Source organism: Pseudoliparis swirei, chromosome 1 (assembly GCF_029220125.1).
Source record: "Pseudoliparis swirei isolate HS2019 ecotype Mariana Trench chromosome 1, NWPU_hadal_v1, whole genome shotgun sequence".
NCBI classification, from domain to species: Eukaryota; Metazoa; Chordata; class Actinopteri; order Perciformes; family Liparidae; genus Pseudoliparis; species Pseudoliparis swirei.
The window spans coordinates 5140839-5164824 of record NC_079388.1 but is presented as its reverse complement, the minus strand read 5'-3'; the positions used below and the strand labels follow the sequence as shown (position 1 = coordinate 5164824).

General features: G+C 43.0%; 1 protein-coding gene across 2 annotated transcripts; it reads left to right on the top strand.

Annotated features, from left to right (window-relative positions):
* Positions 1-1657: 1657 nt before the first annotated feature.
* Positions 1658-22496, top strand: fhl3b (four and a half LIM domains 3b). 2 transcript variants are annotated; one of them, XM_056412576.1, is made up of 6 exons: positions 1658-1804; positions 10751-10918; positions 15928-16102; positions 18978-19147; positions 20115-20301; positions 21365-22496. In XM_056412576.1, exons 2-6 carry the CDS (start codon positions 10763-10765, stop codon positions 21514-21516), a joined length of 840 nt encoding a protein of 279 aa, XP_056268551.1. In that variant the 5' UTR covers positions 1658-1804; positions 10751-10762; the 3' UTR covers positions 21517-22496. The 2 variants fall into 2 exon arrangements, with proteins under 2 accessions (XP_056268551.1, XP_056268561.1); XM_056412586.1 differs by having other exon boundaries at positions 1711-1799.
* The last annotated feature ends 1490 nt before the right edge of the window (positions 22497-23986 follow it).

Here is a 23986-nt window from a genome sequence, read left to right as displayed (position 1 = left end):
AAAACGTTTCTAATATATTAAAATGTTTAGATGCTTTGTCATTAGTTAAAAAATAAATGTCATACTTTTTCCTGATGAAATATTTTCTCTCATGACAAAGTATGTAAATATTATGAGAAATAAATAGTCTCCTTATTACTATGCAAATTATAAAGCTACACAAAGCACCCACATTTTACATTATGAGGTGTTTTATTCTCATGTTATCTGCCATATTATGTAAAAAAAGCATAATTATGACATTATTAGCAAAGATAGATACGGTATTCATCCACAGGGGAACATTTCTTTGTAATAATTCTAAGACTGTAATTTCTAATATTGAGGCATTACCTAATTCCCTCATAATTATTGTCGCATAATTATGCCAAAACACTTATAAATAGAAGCGTAGACAAGTGAATTAAAATCTGTGTTCTCGCACCCACCCTCCCCTGAGCTGTTGTAATAACCCGGTTTGACCAGCAGGGGGCAGCATATTCACATTTAAGTGTTTGACATGTCAGACGGAAGCAGGAAAGTTTCTCAAGTTGTGTTATCATTATAAATCAACAGTTTCAACAAGTCCTTGACCATAAGCTCCATGAGATCTAACAGCCAATCAACTGCGTCACCGCTCCACGTGTGGACCACGTGACCTCGTGGGTGTAGCGGCAGGATGGAGGCCCAGCTGAAGCCTCTAATCGTGCCCAGACCTCCACCGCTGTGGAAAAAATAGAGCTCAATGAGAGAGAACATTACATCGGACTTCTTTTGTTGTAGTATTTATTTATTTTTCCGGCGCTCTGCAGTTTTTGCTCCTCACCGCAGAAAAAAAAGAAGACTTGAGGGTGAAAGACGAGACAGAATGTGTGGAGAGTATTAAAGCTGCTTGCTCAGTGCAGGGAGAGACACGTGTAGTAAAGCCCCCTGCTCAGCCTGCAGAAGCATCTAATACATTGTTTATAACTTTTACTCATAATATTGTAGTTGAACATTTTTAGGACGATACAAAAACTGGGAGTATTTATGTATTCATTTATTAAATCAACATTCTGTGTCACACTTCAGTTTTAACACGTCAATAAACAGTCAGTACATAATGTATTACACACTTGATAAGTGCTCTATCTAACACACTTTAAGATGTGATGTGTGTAAAGGGCCACGTTATGTTATCAATCATTCAGCAATCAAAATAAAGCTATATTATATTTGTTGATGAACACATTAATAAACACGTCATAATGTCATTACATTGTGTTTTAATGTATCAAGTGCACTGCTGATGAATGGGGCTATTGTGGTATAAGTGGAGGAAAGGAATACATTTACAACGTCACATCCAAAGTCCCCAAATTACCTTTATTGCGATATTATCTCAATTAGATTATTATAAGGATTTTTCATTTAAATAGGTACAAAAGTATTTTTTTACATCAGCAGCTGGAGGCCAGAAGTCTACCGTGTACTTTAAAATATTCAATTACATTACAAAAAGAAAGAAAAAGAAAAGCAGCCCACCTCTCGTCTACCTTCTCCGGGCCCTGAACTCCCCACAAGGTGACAGAGACGGGAGGGGGGGGGGGGAGCGCGGAAAGGGGCGGGGCTTAGCGGCATACTTTGGTTTGGTGTTTCTTTACGCACCAGACGCTCCAGTCACTGGACACACGTCGGTTCGCAGCTCGCGGGAGTTTCTCGGAGGATTTCATTACCTGTCATCATCATAACTCTCCGGAGCGGCGCGCGAGCGGACGAGCATCTCCGGTCCTCGCGCAGACTCCCGAGCATCTCCACAGGCGGCCGGTGCGCAACGAGAGGTACGGTACGTTGGAAATGCGTCCAGCTCGGTGGCGTGACACGGGAGAGGGTTGAAGGGGAGTTTGCATTGTTGTCATGAAACGTGGACAACAACAACAACAACAACAACAACAACAAGATGCGTTCATGAAGCGTCAAACACGTCATATAACACATCTCGTCAGGTAGAAATGTGCTGCAGGGAATCGAAACTAAAATAATCAATGTATGAAAGAGTTAATAACGCATATGGACTTGATTGCTAATTTGAAACTGATTATGGAGAGCATCTATTTAATATATAATGACACGTGTAACTGCATCTTTACAAAAGGAAAGGGACAAATACCACAAAAAATAAGGGATTTTTCACAACCTGGCAACCGGGGGTATGCTAATGATACATAATGTATCTCAAAAGTAGCCTATTAGTCAATAAAGAATAAAGACATGATAAAATATGACATAGCCACATATCCCCCCCCCCCCCATCCAGGATGGACCAGAGAGGAAGTTTTTTCCTCAGAGTGAGGCAGCAGTGGGTGTGATTGGGGGCCTGAGTGGGTCCACAGTGAGTAACTGATACTGTGAATAAGTGCATGCGGTTCTTGGGAGTCATGAGAAGAAGAACAAGGAGACCTTTGAGGAAACGACCCCTCGCTTTAATGTTCCTCAGATCGTCTCTGATGCTCAACGTACGGCTTCACATCTGGACGAGAGCGCCATACGTCATGCAGTCGTTGCTTTAATTCATCATTGAGGCTCGTCACCACGGCAGTGGAGTTGGAGTGATGTCACGTCTCCTTCAGATTACACATTTTCTTCTGGAGACTCAGTCACCCCCCCCCCCTCTCCCCCCACTCACCTCCTGCTCCAGCACGGCTCATAGTTTCCATTACCGCACGCCATCCCCATACATACCGCCATCATGGTCCAATCCATTTGGGTGAAATTAATACACTTATTGAAACAATGCAGCTCCAGTTAACTGGGAATGTGTTTCTTTGTTTGTTTCCAACAGAAAAGAAATCTTGACTTTTGTCTTTTTCAGATTTTTTTTTGCTTGTTTGCTTTTTTTTCTTCTTCTTATTTTACTCGGCCACAAGATTTTGCCACGTTTTGACCACAGTCACATTCCTCTGAGATTCTTGCGTTGGGCGAACGTTGGGCCTGCTCGTGCACAATCAGTGGAGACGAGCCAGACGCCGAGTAGAGCAGTTGAAGGGAGATGGGTTCGAGAGCCGCTCATAGAAACCCAACAGTGTTGGGAACGCGTTGATTGGCTGAGACGAAAACCTACCGCTCTCATGTCGGTTAGCTTACCTTAGCATAAAGACTGGAAACAGGGGGAAACAGCTAGCCTCACTCTGTCCAACGGCAGCACGCTCACTGTCGCGCACGAGCCAACATCTTAAATATTCTTCTTTTTAAGTGTGAAAAAAGACATTTTGTTTTTCGGGGTGGACTATTTGATGACCCGGGAACATTTCCTCAGAATGGAAATGGAGCTGTTGCTCCGCTTCGCTGTGAAGACTGAAAGCAAAGGGAAAAGTGCCTAAAGCGAACTAAATAAGATGTTCTGTCTTGTTTAATCCATACACACTAACGAAATGTTGACACTTGTGGTTTTTTGGCAAACAACAGCCGGGAACTTCCTAAATCTCTTCAATTGTAATTTTCACATTTCTGGTTTTTGGTCGGCGGATTTCGTTGCCTCGGTTCGGAGCCAGGCTGTTCCCCTCTGTCGCCATGCTAAGCTAAGCTAACTGGCTACAGGCCGTTGCTTCTGTGCGTACCATCCGTGTTCATCTTCTCCGGTAACTCTGGGCAAGAGATCAGCCGACGGCTCCTTTGTGACCTTTCTTCCAGGGAAAGGTCACACATGTCTGCAGTACAGTTCCCTCTTCATTTTGGGGGGTGAATGTCCCTTTTTTGTATTTTCACATCTCCAGTGGCTCAAACCCCTCAAACCAGAGACAGCAGTCCGGTCTCTCGGAAAACAAACGTCTGTTACCACCAACACCCACGACGTGAACTGTCCACAGCCAGCTGGCAGCCGACGGGAAGATATGTTTACTGGTGTGTTTGTTATGGATGATAGCTGTCGTTTTTTTTTAAAGATCAGGCTGTTTATTGGCTTGGGTCAGCGTTTGCCTGCCAACACAATCCAAAGACTGCCAACAGGTGTTACGAACTCAGACACTTAGGAAGTAGGACCCAATTGCACGACCCGGGAGACTTCAACTGAAGGTGCCTCATTACAAGAGATGACCGCACTTCATCGCAATCTGTTTAATCTGCCCCGCTAATTTCATTATTTGCGTCATTCGCGTAAACATCTGGACGTTTCACATATATTTTTAGCCGCAACGTTAGCCGGGAGAACATCTCCGCTAAATTTTGATTTATGACCAAATACATTTTTTTTAGTGGTGAGCTTTGTTAGCATTTAGCTCAAAGTCTCAGTGTGGTTCACGTTGTTGGTTGAACCTCCGAGTCACGACTACTTTGGGTGTCTGTAAATTCTGAATCATTTTCTTGAAGATTCGTGATTCAATGTGACTCTAGTTCTAGTTGTATGAAACGTGAACAGTGATCGGTTCAGGGTCGTCCAGTTAATCAATCACTGATAACTGTCAGCTGCAACATGCAAACTATACGACAAAGACGTAATAACAAGTGGGAAAGTCTGAAAAATGATCTATGAGTCCACTTTCCAGCTTCGTCCCAGAGCCTTTAGTCACATCTCGTTGTCTTCTAAATAGCAAGTTACCCAATTTGCTATTGTACTAAATACCTTTATGTTTAATTTTGTGGTTTAAATTGAGTTCAGATGGTGTTTTTCAGTCAAATAAATTTAAATAGGGGCCTAAATGTCTCCTAAAGTACATATCTCCTAGTAAATGATCATGATATATTATAGAGCCATAAAATAAAGCATTTTAGAAGTCAGAGGAAGCACAAAAAGTTCTACAAGCTCATAGTACCTCAGTGATCCTCTGCCCCCCTCCATCCCAGATGTCAGGTCCCTGCGATGAGGACTTGGCGTGGTGGTGACTTGTTGACTTGATGACTTGTTGACTGACTGATATCTATCTGTCAGTTCTGTCGACAGCCTCAGGAGGAACTCCAGCTGCGGCCCACATTGCTCCACTGGATAAACAAGCAGCCGCCCGGAGACTCATAAAATAAAACCAGACACGTCTCCTGTCTTCAGAGGTGCTTTTATTCCCCGCTGTTACAGGCCTCACGGTAACGGCCCGTGTGCCATTAGTATCCAGGGATGCTGATCGTGTTATGGTTCAGCGCGATGATGATGACTGAATCACGCGATCGTATAAAATGAAGCGCCGCCTCTCGGCTGTGTCACTCGTTTGACCTTATAAGGAGGCGATTTCTCACGTTCAAGTGTAACCGCGGCGTGTTTCACACGCACCGTAACGCCGTCCTCGTTTACAAGCGGCAATTCAACCCGATGAGACCTTCAATGTCGATCTGTGTGCGTCGTTCAGCCCGAAATTATAGCACCACTAAGAGCCTGTAAGGCCATATTTATCGTTTACGAGCAACCGAGACAAACAAAAAAAGCCTCTGAGTGGTATTTCCCAGTCGGAGATGTTGAGAATAATTTAAAAATACGTTTTACATAGTTTCTATCTGACTTCACTTGTTAACCATCACAAATATGCAGAGTAACTAAAGCTGTAGAGCCACAGCAAAGGGTCGGAATACATCATGTTTAATGGAAATGTGATAAAAAAACTCACATTCCCCCAAACCGCAGCTTGACTCCCTGTTTAATGAGCAAACGTGAGCGGGAACCAACTGTCGAGAGGTATTTCCAATAATATTATATCATAAAAATAATAGTAATCGTATTTGAAAACAGCCCCAAAAGAGTCTGAGACGTGTGCAGAGAATAAAATCTCTCCTCCAACGGAAAAAAAGAGAAGTAAAAACAAGACACAGAGGCTGTTTTAAAATGCATGAATTTGTATTTTGTTCGTCTGACAGATTTAACACGCGCCTTCACATTTTGTTCCACTGGACTTTTCTTACGTGTGACGGAGGTTTTTCATCACGGACTGACCTCAGACACGAAGTCCTAAATTCCTCCCGCGGGGGGGGAAATAAACAGTAACGCCGAGCAGCGTCGGCAGCTCCCGTGGCCCGCGGAGAGCTTCTGGCTGCGCTCCTACGAGAACGCGTCCAGGTTGTCGAGGTGTAAAAACAACAGCAGCGAGCCATGAAGGGACATGAGACAGGAGGCCCCGTCCCGGGAGACACGGGAGGCCAATTGGCGGAGGCCGCGAACGGCTCCTGTAAATCTCTCACCCGGGGGACGGCCGGTGTGTCGCTGGAGGAATTCAACATGTCCACTCATCAAGGTGACTTGTGGGCTTAAATAGCTCCAGAGGCCGTGCTACTAGAAAGAGAGTACTTAGACGGGATGGATGGGTGTTTGGTTTAACGTCCCGCTTTGAGGAGGAGGAGGAACGGGGCCGACAAGTAGCCTTGGTTGTGATCCAAGAGGACACCTGTTGAGGAACCTGAACGCCTCCCGGGCACGCGAGTCAGCGGCTCAGACGGTTAGTGTCAGACAGGCGGGAAATGAGGCGCATTCTGATCACAGATGTAGAGACGGCACTCAGGTGTGACCTAAATAAGCGAGATGACCTGCTTGCATACGGTGCGATTGCAAAGACTGAAGAGACAGCGGGGTTAAAAAACAACCACAACGAGCTGTCAGTCTTTATGCTAAGCTAACGCCGCTACCTGCTTCGTTTGACATGAGATTAGATTCAAGTTTATTGTCAATGCACAGAGTACAAGTACTGAGGCAACGGAATGCAGTTAGCATCTAACCAGAAGTGCAAAGCAGAAGAGTGCAGAGTATGTGCATAATGCTAATATAAATATAGATAAATAGAATATATACAGTATGATATAAGATATAAGTGGTATTGAACAGTAAGAACATGAGCAGCAATAATGGTGATTAGTGCAGATGTAATATATGTAAAGTGCAGGACATGAAAGTTATAAATGAGGTAGGAGACATGATAAGATATAAATACGATGAATATGAACATGGACAACAGTTTTAAATAAATAGATATAGATAAATAAACAATTTTAGTGCAAATGTTCACAGCTTTGCACAGTAGTCCCACCATATCCCCTCCCACACTATTTTACAGCGGATTATAAAGTCATAATGCCCTATCAGAATCATAAAAAGATATCGGTCTCAACATCAATGGGTTTTTAATTAGACGCCTTTGTGTGTTGGGCTCGGGTCCCACACAGATCCCTGTGGGACGCTCCAAAAGGAGGATTTGACGACAGACAACAGCTGGAGACCGCAGAATGTGTTCGCAGATGTTGCGGCTCTGCAGGAAGAGCGACACAAAGCCCCGAACTGGGATAGACTATGTCCGGAAGGAGAGAACAAAACAAACATTGTTTTATCACATGCATCCATCGTTTCGACGACGAGAATAGAAAGCTCGAACGCCTTCAGACACTTCAGGAGGGAAGTTGGGCTGATTTCACCCCCCATCCAGACAGCAATCTGACAGAAAACAGACAGAGGAAGTGATGTCCTCTCTGTCTTGTTGACCCAGCCCGATGCCCCGCGAGAGGAAGCAGGCAGCGTGAGGGATGTGCGAACACGGCGCCGGAGAGAAAAGGTCTCTGAGCGAGCGGGCGGCAGGAGAGGAACGTTCTGCTTCGTGCATCGGCTTTTAGGACCTGGAACCCGACTGTGTTTATCCTTTTCGTGTTTACCGGAGATTGCCGCATCATCGGTTTCGCAGAAACAAAATGTTCGATAGCGGTCGTCAGACGCGAGGAATGTAAACTCTGCTTTTTCTCGACGACTGCTTCGGCGGGCCAGAAACTAAAAAAATGAAATAGTCGGGAGGTTACCGACCACGTGTGGAGCGGGAAACCGTCGGCATGATGTCATTTTAATTCTAACCAGCTTCACAACAAAAAACACACAAAAACAAAAGAATATGTGTGTCTGAGAAAACAAGAGGCCTTTATCAGTTTGCCTCGAGCCGCTGGGTCCTCTCATCGTTGAGGCCGAGCCGGTGCTGTCCTCTGAGTGGGAAGGGGAGGGGGTTTGGAGAGAGGGGGGGGTCTTTACTCATTCCTCGATCCCTCGAGGAGATTTCAAAGCCGCACGGTTTGCGTTGGCTGCACTCCGTTGAACCCACCTCCCCATTTTCTGTCACTATAAAAACATGTCAAAAGCCCCTCTGTGACTAAAATAGGGGGGGGGGGGCAATTATAAACAATTACCGTCTCCAAGTGAAATATTTAAGTGGCTGCCTTTGTACATGTTCCAGACGCCGTGATCCTGAGCATGAACATATACTCATAGAGACCTCTACTTATCCGGAATCTGCGTCCACGCTGTTTATATCTTTTCTGAGGTTCGCCTGCACTCAAAGAAATGACTCATTGGATGAACTAAATTAAATTGTTGGCAGGTTTTCCATCCAATAATTATATGCAACTCCAACTCAAATTTAGCAGATCAGTGCAATACAATGTAATTAAGTTAGTCCAACTCATTTGTATCAAATACATCTAAAATAAAATAACGATATTCATTAAATTAAATTAATTTGTGTTTGTCCAACTCAAAATATAAACTAACTAACTAACTAAGAAAATATGCAAACTCCACACAGAAGGAAAGCCCCAACTGGGAATTGAACCCACAGACCTTTGGCTATGAGGTGACAGTGCTAGCCACTACACCACCGTACAGCCCTGAAAGTGTCTTCACCTTGTAAACAACTGATTTTCAGCTGGCGCATGCGCAAAGGGTAGTCCTCAATGAAACACATTTATTTTGAGTTGATATGCACACCATCTAACCTAAATAAATCTAATAAATGAAAGAATTCATACATTTTGTTTTCCACCCATTGAATATAAATATCTATTTTTGTAATTGATTTATTTAAATGTATCAAACAATATTTAAATGTGTCACCTCGAAGAAGGGCTTGAATCGTTTTTGTGAGTGTAACCTAAATAAATCTAATAAACGAAAGTATTCATACATTTTGTGTTACACCCATTCAAAATGAATATCTTCGTTTTGTAATTGATTTATTTAAATGTATCAAACAATATTTAAATGTGTCACCTCTAAGAAGGGCTTGAATCATTTTTGTGAGTGTGCCGTGACTTAACTGTTCCACATGAGAGCATTTTAACCTCCCACACTTCATTTCCTCGCTCATTTCCCTTTCGCTGAGGGTCCGATACCCAGCTAGTGCTTCACGGTGTTCAGCAGCGAGATGATGGGATGATGTTATTGTCTGTGTTTTTCCCACCTGTCCTTCCTCTGCCCCGAGAGCTCCCAGTAAAGTCATTTATTTAAATTATGCATAATGTGCTAAACTACACTTTGAAATATAGTGGACAGAATTTACAAATGTAACAAAACTCGACCCGTCAACATCTGTTGACCCTCTTTCCTGTTTCGTGTGGCGTTCAATGACACTCCTGACGGGCCAGGAAATCTTCAGCATGTCTGTAAAGAAAGTGACAAATTACTGAAATCGTTCTTCTCATACATTTGAACTCCCTCCCCCAGTTGATGTTATTTTTACGCAGCATCTTCAGGGTCAATGTGATGAAAAGAAAAACACAGATTTATTTTTGGCAATCAACCCGATTTCCCCAGATTGTCTCGTGGGGAACTAGAGCCCTGCTCATCATTCATCAACATGTTCACAACCGTCACACGGTACATTGTCAAGGTCATAATAATTAGTTTGGACAGAACAAAAAAAGCTCAAGCAAAACATCCACACGTTAGATATTTTGTTTCTGAGAGCCGTGGACAAAAGGAGTCGAGTGAAAGGAGAAACTTGATAAACGGGTGCTGTTGCCCTTTAAACTCAGGCCAAAGAAAGAAGAAAGAGAGAAAGAGAGAGAGAGAGCCTTTGAAATGGAGAGCGCTGTGTCAATTCAGCTCCACACAATTAATATTGTTTAGTTGTTCTTTCTCAAAGACAAACGGCTGCAGGGGTTTTGGCATTGAGAACCGGAGGGAGGGAGAGCCAGAGCCTCATAAGCTTTCAATTATTAGTGAGGAATGAGGAAATAGGAGAAGCGGTTATATCCTTACAGGCCTGATTGGCAGTAAATCAAATCTGAGTTAGTGTTCATTAGATTTTCTAATGCTGGCATGAAAATTGTTTAAAATGTGGAACATGCTTTGTTAAAGTAGGATGGGTACATTTAGAATATCAATAAACAGATATCCAAAATCCCAAATATGCACCTCCTCCTCCTCCACCACTTTGTCCCAAGGCGTCCCCCAGGGTTCATTGCTTGGTCCTCCACCGTTCATTGCACCACATGCATCCCTCACTCCACCCTGACCGACTGCACCGCCAAATATTTTACCACCATGCAAATATTTTTTTTCATCATGTAAATCTCATTAACCCCAAAAATATCTTTTTGGGTTACACTTCAACGTATAGCTTCACTCCTCCCGTCCCGGAAACTTTGATCCACGTTTTCATCGGCGTTGTTGATCAAGAGAGTCTTAAATTAACTTCAGGACATCCATGATTGATTATGTTTATGTTCAAGACTCAAACTCACATTTATTATTGTCCAACTGCTTTTAATTGTTTATGTAATGTCCTGCACTAACCTTTGCCGGTACTGTGTTTTTAGTTCTAATATCTTTTTAACGTGAGGGTTGAGAGTCTTTAAGCGCTCTCTGTCGTGCTCTAAAACGTTTATTTTACTCCCAGTTTTGGACATGGCTGATGACCTATATTTCCCAGCTGTATATCCAGAAACTGTTTGCCTCCCTTCTTCCTGCTCGCTCTCTTTGTGTCTCACTAATCTCACGCCTCCTTCCTGCGCTGTCTTCTCGCTGATGGCGAAAAGCTAAACTGTGCCTGTGAATTCTCCCCCCTGCCAGAAGGAAGACACCATGAGTGAGCGCTTCGACTGCAAGAACTGCAACGAGTCCCTGTGCGGACGCAAATACATCCAGGTGGAGGACAACCCCCACTGCATCCCCTGCTACGACCGGATGTTCGCCCACACCTGCCAGGAATGTAAAGAGATCATCGGCCACAATGCCAAGGTAAGCGCTACTTGTGTGTGTGTGTGTGTGTGTGTGAACTTTCTATTCTAAGGTGTTACGATGCAATCATGGGGCCTCCCTTTATGTTGGAACCTGCTGCATCCAGTACAGTGTGACTTATATTTTCTTCTTCTACTCCACAGGAAATATTTAGCTTTTTACACTTCACTTATTTGAAAACTGTGGTAACTAATTGAGATTTAGATTGCAACCAAAAATAGTTTCCTCGTCAATTAATCCTAACTATTTTTTTATTGATTAGTTCACTGATCAATTGGTCTATTGAACCTCTATTAAGAGTGAAAAATGCACACCACTGTTTCCCAGAGTGCGAGGTGAAGTCTCCAAATGTCCAAACCCTGAAGATATTCATTTTAAAATGGCTTTAAACAGAAAAAAGCAACAAATCCTCGACTGAAAATGAAAAATTGTTTCATTTAAACCTAGCATAATAGTTGCCAATTCATTTCAATCAATATAACGTACTACAAAAATACCCAAGAGCGTATGAAATAGACTTCAAATGAACCGACTACAACACAAAAATGCTGCTCGATGATAATGCATCACTAATAATAATAATCCAAATTATACTTCAGAGTATAATGACTGTACAGCATCTTTAACAACTCCTTTTGTCATTGATACTTTAAGTACATTTAAATAATGACACTTTGAATGCGGAGCACTTCTTCCACTGCTTAAGTGGTTCCTGTCTGACTGCATGATGATCAACCTTCTGACTACTTTAACAAACCAGCTGGTTATTCCTGGAAAACTCTCCTGAACCAGAAGCCCAAATTGTCTGTAATCCCCTTTAAATTGCTAAAAGCCTTATTCAGTGGAAATGTTAACGGCTGTCATAGATGCCATGAGGCCATCGGTGTCCTGTGAATCATGGGCTCCCTGCATCACATTACGCTCCTGCTTGCTTTGGCTTATAACTTATCAGTGATCTCTCTCTCTCTTCCTTCTCCGTTGTTTCTTTGACTGTGAAACTCCACATTTAAAAAATATGTTTTTCACCCGCCGCTCAATGAGGCCATTTATCACAGAGTTCGCCTGAACTGCACATGAACTGGAACTCAAGCAGCTGTTGGAAGAGAAACAGTCACAAAGTGGGCTTTTTAAATTTTTTTAAAGTAAAAAATAAAGAAAAAACTCTAGTCATGCTGAACTCCACTGTTTGGAAGTCGGAGGGATGTCGTGGAAAGTAGGAAACTTTAGTGCTGACCGTGTCGGTAAACATCTGAAATACAAGGGAACCGAGTCCTGTGGTCAGCCGTGACCTCGTGACCTCCGAGCGGATGGGGGACCAGCGCACAGATAATCTCCTGAACAATAACATATCAAGTGTTTCTTATGAATTTACAGTTTAGGGTGAAGTTATTGAATGTGTGTTAAAGGATTAAACTGACATTGTTTCATATTATCTCATCAAAAGACCATTTTCTGGTGTGGATTAACACACATTAGATGGGAGTTTACAGCAGCAGGACATATGTGGGACACTAGCCACCATAACACTGACATTAGCCACCATCATACTGACACTAGCCACCATCATACTGACATTAGCCACCATCATACTGACATTAGCCACCCTCATACTGACATTAGCCACCATCATACTGACACTAGCCACCATCATACTGACATTAGCCACCATCATACTGACATTAGCCACCCTCATACTGACACTAGCCACCCTCATACTGACATTAGCCACCATCATACTGACACTAGCCACCCTCATACTGACATTAGCCACCCTCATACTGACATGAGCCACCATCATACTGACATTAGCCACCATAACACTGACATTAGCCACCATCATACTGACACTAGCCACCATCATACTGACATTAGCCACCATCATACTGACATTAGCCACCATCATACTGACACTAGCCACCCTCATACTGACATTAGCCACCATCATACTGACATTAGCCACCATAACACTGACATTAGCCACCATCATACTGACATTAGCCACCATCATAGTGACATTAGCCACCATCATACTGACATTAGCCACCATCATACTGACATTAGCCACCATAATACTGACATTAGCCACCATCATACTGACATTAGCCACCATAACACTGACATTAGCCACCATCATACTGACATTAGCCACCATAACACTGACATTAGCCACCATCATACTGACATTAGCCACCATCATACTGACATTAGCCACCATCATACTGACATTAGCCACCATCATAGTGACATTAGCCACCATAACACTGACATTAGCCACCATCATACTGACACTAGCCACCATAACACTGACATTAGCCACCATCATACTGACATTAGCCACCATAACACTGACATTAGCCACCATCATACTGACATTAGCCACCATCATACTGACACTAGCCACCATCATACTGACATTAGCCACCATCATACTGACACTAGCCACCATAACACTGACATTAGCCACCCTCATACTGACATTAGCCACCATCATACTGACATTAGCCACCATCATACTGACATTAGCCACCCTCATACTGACATTAGCCACCATAACACTGACATTAGCCACCATAACACTGACATTAGCCACCATAACACTGACATTAGCCACCATCATACTGACATTAGCCACCATCATAGTGACACTAGCCACCATCATACTGACATTAGCCACCATCATACTGACACTAGCCACCATAACACTGACATTAGCCACCATCATACTGACATTAGCCACCATCATAGTGACACTAGCCACCATCATACTGACATTAGCCACCATCATACTGACACTAGCCACCATAACACTGACATTAGCCACCATCATACTGACATTAGCCACCATCATACTGACACTAGCCACCATCATACTGACATTAGCCACCATCATACTGACACTAGCCACCATAACACTGACATTAGCCACCATCATACTGACATTAGCCACCATCATACTGACACTAGCCACCATCATACTGACATTAGCCACCATCATACTGACATTAGCCACCATCATACTGACATTAGCCACCATCATACTGACATTAGCCACCATCATACTGACATTAGCCACCATCATACTGACATTAGCCACCATAACACTGACATTAGCCACCATAACACTGACATTAGCCACCATCATACTGACATTAGCCACCATCATACTGACACTAGCCACCATCATAGTGACATTAGCCACCATAACACTGACATTAGCCACCATCATACTGACACTAGCCACCATAACACTGACATTAGCCACCATCATACTGACATTAGCCACCATCATACTGACATTAGCCACCATAACACTGACATTAGCCACCCTCATACTGACAATAGCCACCATAACACTGACATTAGCCACCATCATACTGACATTAGCCACCCTCATACTGACATTAGCCACCATCATACTGACATTAGCCACTATAATACTGACATTAGCCACCATAATACTGACATTAGCCACCATCATACTGACATTAGCCACCATCATACTGACATTAGCCACCATCATACTGACATTAGCCACTATAATACTGACATTAGCCACCATAACACTGACATTAGCCACTATAATACTGACATTAGCCACCATCATACTGACATTAGCCACCATCATACTGACATTAGCCACCATAACACTGACATTAGCCACCATCATACTGACATTAGCCACTATAACACTGACATTAGCCACCATCATACTGACATTAGCCACCATCATAGTGACATTAGCCACCATAACACTGACATTAGCCACCATCATACTGACATTAGCCACCATCATACTGACACTAGCCACCATAACACTGACATTAGCCACCCTCATACTGACAATAGCCACCATAACACTGACATTAGCCACCATCATACTGACATTAGCCACCATCATACTGACATTAGCCACCATCATACTGACATTAGCCACTATAATACTGACATTAGCCACCATAATACTGACATTAGCCACCATCATACTGACATTAGCCACCATCATACTGACATTAGCCACTATAATACTGACATTAGCCACCATAACACTGACATTAGCCACCATCATACTGACACTAGCCACCATAACACTGACATTAGCCACCATCATACTGACATTAGCCACCATCATACTGACACTAGCCACTATAATACTGACATTAGCCACCATAATACTGACATTTCATGAGGACAATTATATTCTTTATTCAAAATTTAGAATGCTCCATAGTCTCACTTTAAAATATTGGTAAATGTTTAAATTGGGTGAGGGCGAGAGGGTGTCCTCCCTCTTTACACGTTCGTCCCCCTCTGGTTACTCCACTCAATCGGTATCTCGCATTGTCTTTGTTCTGAAGGACAAAGAGTTCATCAGCTTTCTGATCATCGTCTGGTGACATCCAGGTGGGCAACAATGCCTCAGTTGAGGCAATCAGGCCAGGATTCAAAAGGTCAAAGGTCACATTACAGGATGCGGGTTCCAACATAAAGGGAGGCCACATGATTGCATCGTGCATGATGTTATCACCTGGGGCCGGTATTTCAAAACATGTAATCCAGATCAGAATGATCTGGATAACCAGATCCCCCTGTCCTCAGCCACGGATCAACCTGATCTATCCCGGTATTTTGAAACTTTGCGGGATTGGATCAGAGTGATCCTGATACCGGGAGATTGGGATTTCCAAATCCGAATCTGAATCTTCAGGATCAGATTTGCTTTGAAATACCCGTTTTTGGGATCTGATCAGGATTTAATCCAATCCAGGAGGATTAATCCTGGTGGGTCATTTTGAAATACCGGCCCCTGGATACCACCTTAGATCTTTGATCCAAAAACAATTCAATCAAAGCTTCCATTAGTAACCCAAGAATGAGCTGGTGGAGCGGGCCTTGCCGAGAGGGTCTAACATAGCCAACGTAGAGCAGGAACACAGTGGGAGTGGGAGGGTCGTCACAATAATCAGAGTAATTTCCCTGACCTCCTCCTCCTCCTCCTCTTCCTCCTCCAGGAGCTCTTCTACGAGAACAGACATTACCACTCGCACTGTTTCCGCTGCTTCCGCTGCGACCGCTCTCTGGCGGACGAGCCCTTCACCAGCCAGGAGGGGGCGCTGGTGTGCAGCGACTGCTACTGCAGCGAGTACTCCTCCAAGTGCGTGTCCTGCGACAAGTCGGTGATGCCAGGTGAGTGACGCCCCAGAGCTCCCAGTCAGGAGGATCCCAGCTCATGAGCTCTGTGTCCTCGCTCCCCTGGTAGATATCTCCCAGCAGGGGTTTTAAAGCTCCGGCATCTGTGACGACACGGGTGCAGCAGGCTGGGGTCGGATGACTGAAAACGACCCGGGGCCTGTGGGTATATAGTGTGGGATCTCATCACTCACCCGTTCTTTTTCTTCAGTTCCTCACTCGGCCTGGAATGCCTTTTAAAAGCACGGCCAAGTTGAAGTTCAAAAGGCCCCGCATTCGCCTTGCAGTCCAGTCATAAAACATTGCCAAAGATGAAAGGAGCTCGGAGGCGCGACCGGCTCCCGAAACATTATTTATTTTTTGTAAACGTCTCACAGTGGAAGCACGTGTTGTCTCAGCCACGTGTGAAACGGTTGAGGCTGTAAATACAACACGGCAGTGTTCGGGTGCCGTCGCCGAGCGGAGCGGGAACCGGTTCAGCCGTCACACTCCATCATCACCTCTGGCTCCAGAGAGATTCAGGTCTCTCTGCAGCTCGTGGTGACGCTCAGAGGAATGAGAGACACGCAATGAGAGGACGGCAACGAGCCGGCGCTGACTGGCTCGGCTTCTTCTTCTTTGTTTTCATTGTTTTCATTGTCTTCATTGTCTTTTTTCCATTGCCCTCATTGTTTTCTTCTTCTTCATCTTCTTCTTCTTCTTCTTCTTCTTCTTCTTCTTCTTCTTCTTCTTCTTCTTTGTCTTCATTGCTTCTTCTTAATTGTCTTCATTGTCTTCTTCTTCTTCATTGTCTTAGTTGTCTTCTTCTTCTTTTTACCTTCGCATTGAAAATGCCGGAAGGTTATGTTTTGATCGCCGTGTATTTATTTATTTATTTGTATGCGTGTTATTCGCAAAACTCAAAAAGTATTGAACCGAATCGCATGAAATTTGGTGGGATGATTGCTTATTATCCGGGGACCAGTTGATTAGATTTTGGATCGATCGGGTCAAAGGTCAAGGTCAAAGGTCATGAACAGGTCAAAATCTTTCGCAGAACTCAAAAAGTATTTAACCGAATCGCATGAAATTTGGTGGGATGATTGTTTATTATCCGGGGACCAGTTGATTAGATTTTGGGATCGATCGGGTCAAAGGTCAAGGTCAAAGGTCATGAACAGGTCAAAATCTTTCGCAGAACTCAAACAGTATTGAACCGAATCGCATGACATTTGGTGGGATGATTGTTTATTATCCGGGGACCAGTTGATTAGATTTTGGGATCGATCGGGTCAAAGGTCAGGGTCAAAGGTCATGAACAGGTCAAATCTTCTTGAATCACATGGAATTTGGTGGGATGATTGGTTATTATCCGGGGACCATTTGATTAGATTTTGGGATCAATCGGGTCAAAGGTCAAGGTCAAGGAAAGGTCAAAATCTTTTTTTTACCATAGCACGATACATTTGTGTCCAATTGGCATGCAACTAATGCCAAAATGTTCATAATTCAATGCCTAATCTTGTGATATGCGAAGGTATGCGCTCTACCGAGTGCCCATTCTAGTTACCTTCGCATTGAAAATGCCGGAAGGTTATGTTTTGATCGCCGTGTATTTATTTATTTATTTATGTATTTCTTTATTTATTTGTATGCGTGTTATTCGCAAAACTCAAAAAGTATTGAACCGAATCGCATGAAATTTGGTGGGATGATTGTTTATTATCCGGGGACCAGTTGATTAGATTTTGGGATCGATCGGGTCAAAGGTCAAAGGTCATGAACAGGTCAAAATCTTTCGCAGAACTCAAAAAGTATTGAACCGAATCGCATGAAATTTGGTGGGATGATTGTTTATTATCCGGGGACCAGTTGATTAGATTTTGGGATCGATCGGGTCAAAGGTCATGAACAGGTCAAAATCTTTCGCAGAACTCAAAAAGTATTGAACCGAATCGCATGAAATTTGGTGGGATGATTGTTTATTATCCGGGGACCAGTTGATTAGATTTTGGGATCGATCGGGTCAAAGGTCAAAGGTCATGAACAGGTCAAAATCTTTCGCAGAACTGAAAAGTATTGAACCGAATCGCATGAAATTTGGTGGGATGATTGTTTATTATCCGGGGACCAATTGACTAGATTTTGGGATCGATCGGGTCAAAGGTCAAGGTCAAAGGTCATGAACAGGTCAAAATGTTCTTGAATCGCATGAAATTTGGTGGGATGATTGGTTATTATCCGGGGACCATTTGATTAGATTTTCGGATCAATCGGGTCAAAGGTCAAGGTCAAGGTCATGGAAAGGTCAAGCTCTTTTTTTACCATAGCACGATACATTTTTGTCCAATTGGCATGCAACTAATGCCAAAATGTTCATAATTCAATGCCCAATCTTGTGATATGCGAAGGTATGCGCTCTACCGAGTGCCCATTCTAGTTTTCATTGTTTTCATTGTCTTCATTGTCTCTTTTTCCATTGGCTTCATTGTTTTCTTCTTCTTCATCTTCTTCTTTGTCTTCATTGCTTCTTCTTCATTGTCTTCATTGTCTTCATTGTCGTCTTCTTTATCTTCTTCATCTTCTTCTTCTTCATTGTCTTAATTGTCACCTTCTTCTTCGTCATCTTCATCTTCTTCGTCATCTTCTTCTTCATTGTCTTCATTGTTGTCTTCTTCTTCATCGTTTTCATTGTTATCATTGTTGTCGTCTTCTTCTTCATCTTCTTCTTCTTCTTCTTCTTCTTCTTCTTCTTCTTCATTGTCTTCTTCTTAATTTTCTTCTTCTTCTTCATTTTCTTCTTCTTCTTCATTTTCTGCATTGTCTTCTTCATTTTCATTTTCTTCTTCTTCATTGTCTCCATTGTCTTCTTTATTTTCATTTTCTTCTTCAGGATCAAAGTTGCTGGAGTACGGCGGCTCCACGTGGCACGAGGACTGTTTCGTGTGTCACGGCTGCGAGAAACCGATGGGCGCCGAGGCCTTCATCCCCGACAACAACAACTATTACTGCGTGCCGTGCTACGAGGGCCGCGTGGCCCCTCAGTGCAGCCACTGCAAAAAGGTGAACCCCGACCCCGATGAGTCTCCAGGGGACGTTCACAAATCGTCATTTAGTCGATGAAATCCATCCATCGCTGAGACGTCTTTGAATGTCTTGTCTGTCCAACACTCCACGATATGGATAAAGATATAGATCACAGGCTTCAAACACAAGGCCCGCGGGCCGAATCCAGCCCGCCGCATTGTTTTATGTGACACTTGATCCCCTTTTCTTAAAGAAATTGAAAGAAAATATCCCGTGCTTTTATTTTGAAGGTTTACGATTAAATAGTTGTAATATTAGAGACATTTTCTTATGCAAAATAATTCTACACTTAAATAAACAATAGTCAAATGCAAAGAGAGTTATTAAACAATATATTCCAGGAGTTTATAAAGTGTTTCCGGCCCTTTAAGAGGGCAGCCATGATGCTGATTTGGCCCACGTGAACATGAGTTTGACACTCCTGATATAGATGATGCCAGGATGTCGATCCACTAAGTGAATATTCCACTGAGTGGTTAACAGTCATCATCCACTGCTTATTCTGATCTTATTTTTTCAAATGCAGACAACATACAGTAACAACAGTAAGAAAGAAAATTGTATTAAACAATTAAAATTCTAAATAAGATAAAGGAATCTGAAAGGACTGGTCAATAGAAAAACATAAACTGATCAAATTATCATAAAGGTGTATATACATAACTGCAATGTGGGTAGAACGAGGTATTTCTTTTTAAAGGGTATGTGAGCCATGTGTGGTTTTATTTTAAAATGTCCAGTTTTATTTGAACTTAGTTAAAAGGTGAACATGCTTTAGACATCCAGGTGTTAGATTGCAGGATAAATGTGATACAAAAAGAAGCGAGTTATGAAAGAGTCCCATCGGAGACGCCACACCGGGACCAACGCTGTGCCGGCTCATCCCTAAACGGAGTTTAAACTGTCACATTTTACCGATGGACTTTGCCTCCGTGCTCTGCAGGCACTGACTAAAGGAGGCGTGACCTACAAGGACGAGGTGTGGCACAAAGACTGTTTCCTGTGCACGGGCTGCAAGGCTCCGCTGGCCGGCCAGCCCTTCACCTCGCAGGGCGAGACTCCGTACTGCGTCAAGTGCTTCAGCAGCCTGTACGCCAAGAAGTGTGCCGGCTGCAACACGGCCATCACAGGTCAGTGGAGAGCACGAGCGCACAGCGGCCCTGGCTCGACTATCGACCGTCAATCAAATGTCAAAACAATTATCTTCGACAAACAGGTGTAGGCAGTAAGGCGAGTCGGGTTTTAGAGCTTGACTCGTGTCCTTACTTTGGGATCTGCATGTTTTCATATGTGACATATATGCATGCGGTGTTTTTTGAGAGCTTTCCCCCCTGAAAACAGCCGCCTGCTGTGGCTCAAACCAAATGAGGCAATGAAGGCTGTAAAGGTCGCGAGGTCACACGTCGCTCAACCATGAGCTGAAACTCACGATGAAGCTCCGTAGAGGCTTTAAAGCCACCGAAATAAACCTGTTACTGAACCAGTTTTCACCGGCATTGTCTCATTTTACCTACCGACTACCACCTGATGCTCTAATCCCAAACTAAACATTCACATGAACACAGGGAAGCAAGGAGATCTAAAGAGGGACGTATCAACCTCATCTTCAAAATGTGGATTTCTACTCAAACATGTTCACAAGCTTTAATTTTCAAACACATTGTTTACATATACCTGCATTCACACTCTGGCTGACCTGTCTCTTTAACCACCTTCTCGAATGAATTACCAAAAGGAAGGTGGTTCTCAAGGCGTGGGTTGAGATCCTCAGATGGGTCGGGCGGTGTACTCTAATGAGCACGTGACCTGGGGGGAGGAGCCACATCTGAATGGCTGATTGACATGTCGTCTGATGCAGGCTGCCACACAAACTGCATGACTGGGTCTGTGAGTCGGTTCCTCTCCAGATGCCCAAATGTCATGTGCACAAGGTGTGTGAGCTCCATTATTCTCTCGATCGCACCTCCTTCCCATATAGTGGCAAAGACACGTGACATGCCGGAGTGAGATGACAACTTGGACGCAGCCTTTGAAGTGGAACACCAGCCGGTTGGCAGAGCTGGCAGCGCTCTCTCTCTTGTTGTGTCTGCCGACTGTCCGATGTTATCTCGAAACTCATTTACGTTGTTTCCGCAAGAGATTTCCCTTCCCCCGGTCATTTGTTCCTCCTCGTATTTGCTGTCCACCCTGCAGGGTTCGGAGATGGGAAGTACGTGTCCTTTGAGGAGCGGCAGTGGCACCAGCCGTGCTTCAAGTGTTCCCGCTGCTCCGTGTCACTGGTGGGCTCCGGCTTCTTCCCCGACCGCGACCAGATCCTGTGCACGGACTGCAACAACGACGACTGAAGCGCGGCGAAAGAGAAGAGTGTATGTCTGAAGCTGTCGCTGCACACGCACACAACGCAATGTCACGAGTTCACAAACAGCGTGAACGCGAAACTCTCATCGGCCTTCAGCACGTTGAAATGTTTGTACAGATTCTGCAGAAACATCCTGGAGTGTACACTACTGTTGAAAAGTTTGGGGTCACTTAGAAATGTATTTATTTTTCAAAGTAAAACACTTTTTTTCAATGAAGATAACATTAAATTAATCATAAATAGCCTCTCTACATAGTTAATGTGTAAATGACTATTCTCTGGTGTTTAAAGAAGTCTCTACAGAGGTGTGTAGAGGCCCATCTCCAGTGTTCTAATGGTACATTGTGTTATCGCCTTAGAAGACTAACGGAGGGGTAGAAAACCCTCGAAAACCCTTTTTATGTGAGCGCAGCTGAAAACAGTTATGCTGGTGAGAGAAGCTATAAAACTGGCCTTTTTTTGAGCCACAAGAAGAACAACATTAATATTTAAAATAAAAATCATTATTTCTAACCTTATCAATGTCTTGACTATATTTTATATTCATTTTGCATTCATTTGCTAAAATAAAGTGAGTTTTCATGGAAAACACCAAATTGTCTGGGTGACCTCAAACTTTTGAACGGGAGTGTATGTGTATGACTTTTCAATATTTTAAATGTTTTGCACACCGCAGACTAAATTAAATAAACAACCCATATAAAGTATCTAAAGCTTTAAATTAAACACCTTTTTTTGAATGAACTAAAATTGTAATGTTTTGACCAACGCTTGGCAAACATATTTCTACTTTTTAAAGAATATTCCAAGTTACATATCGCTGCCCTTCTTCTTCTCCCACTGCTCCCTGTATGTAAACTCGAGAATTTAATGTATATTTTCTTTTCAGCTTAAAACTTTAAGTCTTTCCTGGCGTACTTACAATAATAATGAATGTAACTAAATAAAGAATAGTGTATAAATGAATCAGTGGAGTATTTGTCTACATGAACATGGATAAGCACAATACATCTCATACACAAATGGTTCTTTAAAAGGCTTTGTGGTTCTACGCAGAACCATTTTTTCATTTGAGGTACCAATATAGGTTCTTTGAAGAACTATTTAAGTAAATGGTTCTTTAAAGAACCCTGATTTAAAAGGTTCTTTGCAGAACCAAACATGGTGCCTTAAAGAACCATGTTTTAAAGGGTCTTTGAGACAACATTAATAATTATTTGAAGAACTATTTAAGAAAATGGTTCTTTAAATTAAAGAACCCTGGTTTGAAAGGTTCTTTGTGGAACCAAAAAGGGTTCTTCTATGGCATCACTGTGAAGAACCATTTTCGGTTCCAGGTGTTACCTCCATCTTTCTGTGTGAAGGTATGACATTGGTTCCCTGCTGTACACAGTTGTGCTTATTCTTCTACAATACACTAACAAATGGCATCAAAATAATGCTCAAAAGCATTTACTGACACACGTTTCTCTTAAGAGGAGTATGAAACCTAAATATTCTTTTTGCTGATACTTCATATACAAATAAATAATCTAAAACTGTCTCCACAATGTCTTTCAAACAAACAACCAGGGAGACGGTTCCTTTGAAAGACCCGTAGCCCGTTTCCCAACGCTGATTTTCTGTGGGTCGTCCCATGCAGACTTTCCCTTATATTACTCACATAATCTACGTAAATATTTACAGTTCAGAACCTCTGTGCTGATCTGCTCTGATTGTGTTTATATGGAGGTTTTGCCAGGCTAGTGTCCATGTGGGGGGAACCCAGGATGACGTAGTTAGAGCCCACTGGTTGAACAGGACACATTTTCCAATAAAAAAAGATTTATCTGAACATATTAGTTTGTTTCTCTGGTCTTGGTGTTAATCAAAATAACTTTTATATGCCTTTTCTTGCCTTGACGGGGCCCCGAAAATGTTTTAATTAGACAGTTTGAACAAAGACAAGTTAATTTTTTACCTTGATAACAGTCCAGAAAGTCCAGAAGGTTCCACAGCACCGCACAAAGCTAGTAATTATTAACACACTTCTATTATTTTAGTCAGAAAAGTAGATGAAAAAGAGTGAAATATCTGTCCCCGACAGGTGCTAATGTGATTCCACGTCTGCTCGTCTCTCCTGTTTCTGCTTTGGATCACATTTTATGTGTAGAAGTGTTGACCTGGTGCAACAGGCATGTTCTTCAGATCAACTCCAGATGAGAAATAAAAGCACCCTGTGGTGCTGTTATTTTGTTTGAGCTGTTCCCATGACTCTTCCTGAAATATGTCTGACCCTGTTTGCGGGGACGTCGGCGAACAATTCTTGTTTGGTCCCAGGAGGAGGAGGAGGAGGAGGAGGAGGAAGGAGGAAGGACGGGGTCGAAGCTCCTCAGTGAATATTAACGAGTTCACGTCATCCCGCTCAGTGGCCGGGGACTCGGACGCAGCTGGACGCCGCTGCTGGAGGCTGTTAA